This window comes from Peromyscus eremicus, chromosome 12, assembly GCF_949786415.1.
Source record: "Peromyscus eremicus chromosome 12, PerEre_H2_v1, whole genome shotgun sequence".
Classification (NCBI taxonomy): Eukaryota; Metazoa; Chordata; class Mammalia; order Rodentia; family Cricetidae; genus Peromyscus; species Peromyscus eremicus.
The window spans coordinates 9,597,781-9,606,713 of NC_081428.1; the positions used below are offsets into that span (position 1 = coordinate 9,597,781).

General features: G+C 34.3%; 1 protein-coding gene across 1 annotated transcript; it reads left to right on the forward strand.

The window, feature by feature from the left end:
- Window positions 1-8,345: 8,345 nt before the first annotated feature.
- LOC131922802 (keratin-associated protein 19-9b) lies at window positions 8,346-8,513 on the forward strand. Its single transcript, XM_059277664.1, has one exon. The coding sequence runs from the start codon at window positions 8,346-8,348 to the stop codon at window positions 8,511-8,513; it is 168 nt and encodes a 55-aa protein (XP_059133647.1).
- Window positions 8,514-8,933: the final 420 nt, after the last annotated feature.

Here is an 8,933-nt window from a genome sequence, read left to right on the forward strand (position 1 = left end):
CATTTTCCTATCAGGCACCTTTTCTTTATACATTAAGAATAGATTTTTCAGTTAACATTACTGTATATTTTTCCCCAACACAAATGTAATATTGCTATTTGATTCTCATTTCAATCTTGAGAAAGATTGCAGACTTCATTTTGATTGTTTCTTCCAAACTTAATCTTCTTACCAAGACACAGACTCTGTTCTGGAATGTTCTCATTGCTCTTGAATAACATATGCCACTGTATTTAATTACTTATTCATTTACTTAGTTTTGAGACAGAATATGACGCCACTCAGGGTAGTCTCAGCTTTTTATGTAACTGAGGATAGACATAGCTCATGATCATTCTACCTCTACCACTCCAGTATTGTGTTTTAAGTTGTATTCCATCATTCTTGGCATATGGTATGATATTCATTATAAAATTTTACTGTATTACATGTAGAATAAGAGACTTTATTGATCTCAGGAAATTGTAAGGAATTTCAGTAACAGATTCATGAATAAATAGGTTGTGATGACTTATATGACATAGTAAATGAATAATGAGCTGGGGGATGGCAGTCCCATTCACCTGAAACATGGGCCCTTCACTAAGTGACCTAACAGTTAACCATACAACAGTGACTTTTACCTGACATGGAAGTTTTAAGTAGTAGGTATTTTCAGAAGATAATGTTTTAAAAAGAACAGCAACAACTTTTGAAGGATGTGTGATGCTGACTTAATGTTTCCTTAACAAGTATATGTTTATAAATGTTTAATAAAATGGAACTTTAGAAAACTGTCAATGTGTTTACTTCAAGACAACAACAGTAGGCAGTAGAATGTTGAGAACAGACCTGTACTTCACAAAAAACTGCAAATTAAAATAAGAATTTAAACAAATTAGAAAAAATGCATAGCAAAATGGAGTGCAAATACATTCTTATGGACATAAATTATTATTCACCTAATAAAGAAGCTATTGAAGGTTAGGGTAAGTTTTGAATCACTTTACACACACACACCCACACATACTCTCCCACACACACACACACAAATCCTTAACGTGTCCATCACAAATATATATTTTATATTGGAGCTATTTAATTTTTATTTTTATTAAAATAAACTCTTAAAATATTTTCTTTATTAAATTTTGATACTTTTTGTTTTTAAATTTATATATAATTATACATAATTTTATGATATATCTATATTATGAAGTGCATTCATACAATATGTTTTGATTAAATCAATGTGATTAGTTTTTCCTCACCTCTATCATTGTCTCTTTTTAGTGAGAAGCTTCTATTTATTTAACATATATATAAAAACAAAGTTAAATTTATAGTAAATAATAAACTTTAGTTCCCCCATTGATCTGTTCCACATCTGAAATCACTGCTTGTATCTAAGTGTACATTGTTCAGGATCTAATCTTGCATTCTCTATCCCACCACCCTGCTACCCTTCCTTAAGGCACAAAATTTTTTTAAAAAAGTGCTTCAAAGAAAGTAATTGAAAGCCAAATGAAACTCTGCTGCAAAAACTCTGATGTATAACCAACAAGTCCTCAGTAAAACTCTGTGCCCAAGCATGGCACAGAGAGGAGAAAGGGGTGCTTAGGGAAGACACAATCCAGGAATTTCATGCAAGCAGATTATCTGAGGGCTGTGTCAGGGAATACGGGCTGAGTTACATTTTCAAGGCCAATGACCAGAAAATGTTCTTGCTACTATTACCATAAAAAAAGAAACTGTTATGCATCTGAGTGTAATTTTAATGAGTTTGATTTCAGATAATTTGCCTCTATATCAGTCCAATGATTGTCAAATGGATACACCTTGTGCACACACTGCTACTGTGTTTTCATGCAACTAGATTGTGATGTAATTTTTGCTAAGACATCAATTACAGTTACTAAAATCAGTCCTGTTTTTCCTTTACACAACTAATTATTGCCCTTCAATTCAAAGTAAATGTTATCTGTTTTACTTGCACTCTTCTACTGGACCAAATTCTGATGGAAACAATCTAAGCAGGAAGTAATTAATAGCTCATGGTTTCACAAAGTCCAGTCCAGGGTCACTTGCTTCTGTATTTCTGGTCCCATTGGAAACAGACATTGGCAGAGTAGGAAAGCGCTAGAGGAACTTTTTCATGGTACACAGCGTACAGAGAAAAGGCACTAGAGGTGAAGGTGAAGGAAAGGTGTAACCCCTAGGGACACTTCTGCCCATGTAGTTCCTATAACCAAGTCTTACTCTTTGCCTTCTATCAGTTCCCAATGTCACCATATAATGAATCTCTTAAGTGACTAATTCATGACTTTGGGCCTTTGTCATTTAAATTTCTTTGGAGAGAGATAATTTTCCATGTGAAGAAGTATGTTTTTCTAATCTAATTATTTCTTAATACAATAAAGTTGATCACTAAGGTTAACCAACATCATGCTAAATGAAAAAAAAAAATCCCCAAGCATCCCTACTAGGATCAGAAATAACATGAGGTTCCCACTCACTCCACACCTACTTAACATAATATTTGAAGTTCCTCCTAGAGAAATAAGGCAATAGAATGAAATAACAGATACAAACAAGAAGAGAAGTCATCGTATCCTGTTTAGCAGATGATGTAATTCTAAATTGCATAGCAACTTCCAGCATTATGAATGATAACCATCAGAGAGGAACATTTTTCCCAGTTTTAACTAAATTTCTCTATTTTTTTTTTGCAAACCAAACATACCAAACCAACCAACCAACAACAACGACAACAACAACAAATGTGTATTGTGTTCAATGATAGGGTCCTTTTAAGGATTCTGTAGAAAAGCAAAGAGAATGAGAGGGGCTTGTGTTATTTAGAATCTGGGGTCTCTCTCTGACCGTGAAATGTCCTCAAGTGAATTTCAGTCATGTAAAGTAGCTTTAAATATTTTACTGGTCATCTCCTAGACAGAAGATTGTAACATCAGGAGGTAAATACTTTTAAAGGCAAAATGAAGACAAGATTGATCATAGATTAAAAAAACAAAAAACAAAACAAAGACTATTTGAAATAAGAAAGCCCAATTACTAAAGTTTGAGATTAAAAAAATGTGCAAGCAAAAATTTTGAAGCCATAAAAGTCATGATAAATTTTAAACAACTAGTAGCTGCTAATAGCTTGAATATTCAATAAAAAGCCAGCTTTCAGGCGTGAAAAATTAATCTAATCTCAAAGGACTGATGTCTTCACACATCTTGAAGCCATCCTACATAAGAAAGGTATAACTAAATAGAATTGTTTTTCTTCTGAAGATGGACTTTCAAGGAGAACAAAGGGACAGGTCACACCTATACAGGGTAAGTGTAAAGGCTCAGGCACAATGACATGCATCCCAGAAGACTCACCTCAAGCATCAAATCCATCCTCCACCCTGACAAAATGAGCCTCTACTACAACTGTAATGATGTCCTTGGCTATGGCTTTTGTGGCTTCAGTAGCCTGGGCTATGGCTGTGGTTCAATTTTCAGCCTTGGAGGCTATTCTGGCTGTAGTTACAGGTACTCTCATCTCTCATTCTATGGAGGATACTTGCTCTCTCAGTTTCCCTGAAATCATGACTGTGATCTGTGGTGATCAGTTTCCTGACCCAGATCGATCACTCCAGCTGTACATCCACATTCCAGTGCACTGTGTGCATAAGGTTTCTTCTTCATCCCTTTCTATGATGTTTTCAGCATGTTTTTCTAATAAGCATTTTGCAAACACTCCAAGTCATGATTCACTTGTATTTTGTGCAAAATATGCTTCTTAGTCATAACTTAGACAAGTCTGGTTGTTATATTTCACTGAAACACATCCTTTAAAATTATTTCTCACCTGCTGATCTTTTATCTAATATCTCTGACTTGATATTTTATACAAAAATAAATAAATTTAAATACCCTTAACTCCAAATACTGCATCTAATCCTAATGATTATAGTTATGCTACATAATTTTATGTACAATAGATAACAACATATTTAATGATACATCCATACTGACCTTAGAGTGTGAGGTGATAAAATATTTTTAGCACACTATTCCTTTAAAATATAGTTGTTTTATGAGCTTTGCAATCAAGACCCAACCACCCCTTGCTGTTCATTTTGTATTGGGTGTGTTCCTTATCAAGTATCTTCTTATGAAACAATGAGAATATCATACAGGCTTTTGTCTATAGACACTTCCCATCAGATGCTAATTTTTTCTTTATCTCATAGAAATTTTATTGAATTCAAAGTTTAAAATCAGTAGTGCCAAGCTAATTATCTTAGAGCATGAGATAAAAAAGGTCAAGCAATCACAGGTCCTTGTTCCATATCCATAAAAGACCTAGCCATTTAATCATGAGTAAAACAAAAGGCAACTTCAGAATCTTGCAGAGAGCCATGTATATTCAGAAACCCCAAAGAATCTTGCCAAGGCACTATTGCTCAGGTAAGGTGTTTGTAGGTATTTTTTAATTAGTATTAATTGTCTTTTTAGATAACGATATGGTTACATCAGTCCCCCTTCCCCTTCCTCCCTCCAAACCCTATTTAGAATGTAGTTGGGGATTATCCTGGTTTAGTTAATGATAGTTGTAGGTTCTCCTTCAAGATAAATTACTTCATTAGCCCTTGGTAGTTGTCTAGGTTTCCAGTACCAGGCATAATTTCCCTCTTGTTAAGTGGGTCTTATTTCCAACCTGAAGGCAGTAGATATTTTACAGAGAGATAGAGATCTCGGTAACGCAATTTGCTCATGCTCAGTTTGTCTTCACGCTTTTATGACTAAGCAGGTAACAATCAGCTTTTCAAGTTTAATTCTACTTTTATTACAGGTTTATATATATATATATATACAGTTAATTGTAACCAGCATTTAAGTGCCTTTTTCCCCAACTAAAGTGAGTATTATTAATTGTCTCTCATTTAAACCATAAATGAGATTCATTGAAAATATTTTCTCTAGATGGCTGCCTCAAATGTAAGACTGTCTATGACAAGAAGCTCCAGATTCTGGAATCATCTAATGTCTCCGGTAGCTTTTAGTTATTCAAGAAATAACATCAAACAATTTATTCTTCACAACATTAGTTACAGGAGTCTTCATTGATCTCCAGTGATATTTACTACTTTGCTACTAGCGTGTCTGTGATTGTGCCAATCTTAATTTACAACTTAGTGAAGTGATGAATTGTACTTGAGGTGAGTATCATTGATGAAAGGCAAAACTAGGACTCTGGTAGTAATCATATAGCAATTATTTATATAGTGATAAACTGAATCAAAAAGGTACTCTAAATAGTAAAGAACCGTATATAGGAAGTAAATAATAATGTTTCAAACCTTCACACAGCTTGTTTCAAAACATAATTAATCTTGGCAAGAATTATTTAAAATGGCTGGCTTGTAATGGATATGTGGAGAATGGTGCCTAATTTTACACATTTACAGTTTTATGGACAGAATTTTAGTTACTTTTTTGGTAAGGCTTCTAAACATTAAGGCATATAGAAAGAGAATTTATATAGAACCAGTCTTTACATGCACTTTGGTTACATGTATGAAATTAAACAATCTAGAGAACTGGAAGAAAAGGTAGCATGTGCATGTATTGTTATGCAAAACAAAACAGAAACAATACGCTCAAGGGAAAAATACAAGTTTCTGGGTTAAATTTGAATTACCATACTGAACAGTATATAGATCTAGTTAAACAATAAAATGTATGCTAAATACTCATGCTGTCAAACTACCTTCTAAGCATATATATTTATGCCCCTAGATATGTGTTAGTCTCAACTTTGTTCAGAAATGCTTCTTTTCCCAGGAAAATGCTTAATGCAAAGACTCGTAATAGTCAGAGTGCCAAGTGTAAGTAATTGTGACTGCTCAGCAACAAAAGAATCACGTTTAACACCCTCTTCCCACACAAGGCTCTGGGACATTAAGGAAGGGTTTGCTTATAGGCCTTGGGATCTGAAAGACGAGGAGAAGAACAGAGGAATGATAACTTCTGGACATGACATGGCTCTTGCAATTATCAACTCACAACACCATGTTTCTATCATGGATGGGGAGGAGTCTCTGACTTCCCACCTTTGGCAGAGGAGAAAGTGCAGTGTAGAAGGAGGAAGAGTCACTCTCCTTTGGAACACGGCTGGTAGCGGGTGGCTTATTCTTCATTGCATGAGCAATACACATAATACAGCACTAATTGGACGCTTAGGGTCATAAACAACAGTAAAAAATGGAGGACATGAAGTTACAAGGGGATCAGGGTAGGGACACTGTAGGAAGTTGGGGGAGGCAATGATGAATGAACATGTTCAAAATTAAAAATTTAAAAGATAAAATATTTTAAAATAACAACATTTTAATATGTACTATGCACAATTATATACACTGTTACATGAAGATAAAATATGCTTAAAAATCATTGGAAGACAACAAAATGATACTGAAGAAATCCTGATACTTAACACAGAAATATCTAGCTAACATTTATGAATAACATAATGTTTGGTACAGAAAGTAAGTGAATTCTGAAGGTGTAACATTAACTGCATCCAGATGGCAGTAAATAATTTCATGAAGTACAAAGACAGGGTACAAACTAATCATAAAATTTTAGTTCATTATTAGAGACCAATGTAGGCAGTCATGTGCTGAATGAGCCAAACATGATGAATGAGCCAAAGTATGGTTGTGTGTTATAACGCCTTATGACCAAGGTGGGCCACACATTATAGTGTATGCATTTATTTAGTTGGTGAAATGGTTAAGTGAAGCAAGATTGAGTATGAGAGGAATGTGTGGAGGTCTGAATATTTTCACACCATTCTATGACAGGAAGTTATTCAAGCCTTACATGTATTCTCCTCACATCCATTATTTTTCTGTCCAAAAGTCTGTAACAGCTCTTTTACATTGATATGATTATTGTAATTAATGTCAGGCTTAATAATGGTAATCTATTTTAAAACTCTTCTGTGGGTAAAATTGCTTTATATGTATTTTTTCTCTTATAGGCCACTTTGAAAATATTAATGACATTTTTGCAAAGAAATTCTAATATTCAGTGAATAGGTTGCTTCTAAAATGTGTCACAATAAGAACATAATTGCAGCTCCATTTCTTGTTTATATACCAGCTTGTCTAACTAGTTTGAAACAGTAAAGAACAAATGTCTAATTCTGAATGAGTCAGTATGGATTTACATGTATAACAGTTTGTGGCTTGTGTGCGTGTACTAGAATGCAGAAAGGAGGCACTATAGAGAGAAGGAATGAGACATTTCAAATGGAAGACGAAAGCCAAACGTAAGAGATAGAATAAAACTTATGGACCAATTAGAGAGAACTCATTAAAGAATGGCTATATCACATAAACCATTGCATAAAGACACTTGAAAACTGAGCTTTGATCTGTTACCATGTTTGTGGACATGATGTGTACAAGTTCATCATAAAAAATTATGGACATCTCAGCTGTTTCCAACTTTTGACTGTTATGAATAGAGTAGCAATAAATATGGATGTGCAAGTATCTCTCTTGTAAGGTGTAGAGTCCTTTGGGTATATGTGCAAGAGTGTAGTTACATATATGATAAATATGATTTCTTTGTCTTTCTTTGTTCCTTTCTTTTTAGTTTGTCTGTTTTTATTTTTGTTTTTTGCTGCTTTTCTTTTAATTTTTTAAGAAGTGGGGAGAAATTCAGTATGTAGTGAGGTGGGAGGATCTGGAAGGAGTGGAGGTGGAGAAAATATAATCAAAATACATTGCATAAAAATTTAAATAAAAAGCTTAACATTGATATGGAAACATACCAGTAAAGCCTAGTGCTATTCTCATGCTCTTCTTGAAAAATCTATTCTCCCATGACTTTAAATTAAATGCATTCATTTATGGTTATTTTATAATGTTCAACATTATCTGTTAATTCAAGAAAAAAGGCCATCTTTAAGAAGAATCTAATCAGATAGAGATAACACAGCAATGATAACAGTCCAAGATCTCTGAACTAAAGGAGCTTGATATCCAATACAAAGGTGAAAACTATCAGAGCATGATCTGACAGACTGTTCAGTAAATAAGCCTAATTTTGAGGGTAAAAAATAAAACTCACTTCAAAGGAACACTGTCTTCATTTATCTTGGAAATATCTTAAATATGTGGAATGTGGCTTGATGATGTTGTTTTTCAGCAAAGGTGTATTTTCAAAGAGAAGGTCATCCCTTGTTGTGGTTTAGCATACCTGCACAGGAACACTATAAAAACCCCGAGCACAGAGGTAACATTCATTCTCCAGAAACTCACCTTCAACAGCACAGCGAGTCCTAAACCTTAAACACAATGAGCTACTACTACGGCAACTACTATGGTGGCCTTGGCTTTGGCCTTGGTGGCTTTGGTGGTCTGGGCTATGGCTATGGTTCCAGCTATGGTCTCGGGGGCTATGGTGGCTATGGATACTTCCGTCCCTCTTTCTATGGCGGATACTGGTCCTCAGGATTTTACTGAAAACATGCCATCTGCAATAATCTACTAATCCTATCCAGAATCAATTACTTAGGATGGCTACTATTAACCTACTGTGCTGAAGATATCTCCTTTGTTCATTTTATGATATTTCTCAGCATTTTACCTTAATAAATGTCTATTGTGAGCATTGTACATATTGTCTCCTTGATGCTTTTCTGATCAGACATTCATTCCAAGTTTTGGTATATTGTATAAAATATTTATTTGTAAATTGTTTCTTCCATTGTGAATATATTATTTTATATCTGAGCTTATAAAACTCCATCTAGTAGTTCCTTCTTTCCATGTCATAAATGTTTAGCTCTCTCTCTCTCTCTCTCTCTCTCTCTCTCTCTCTCTCTCTCTCTCTATCTATCTATCTCACACACACACACACACACACACACACACACACACATT

Coding starts and splice junctions, on each gene's coding strand:
- LOC131922802 (XM_059277664.1), top strand. CDS start 8,346: ATGAGCTACTACTACGGCAACTACTATGGTGGCCTTGGCTTTGGCCTT.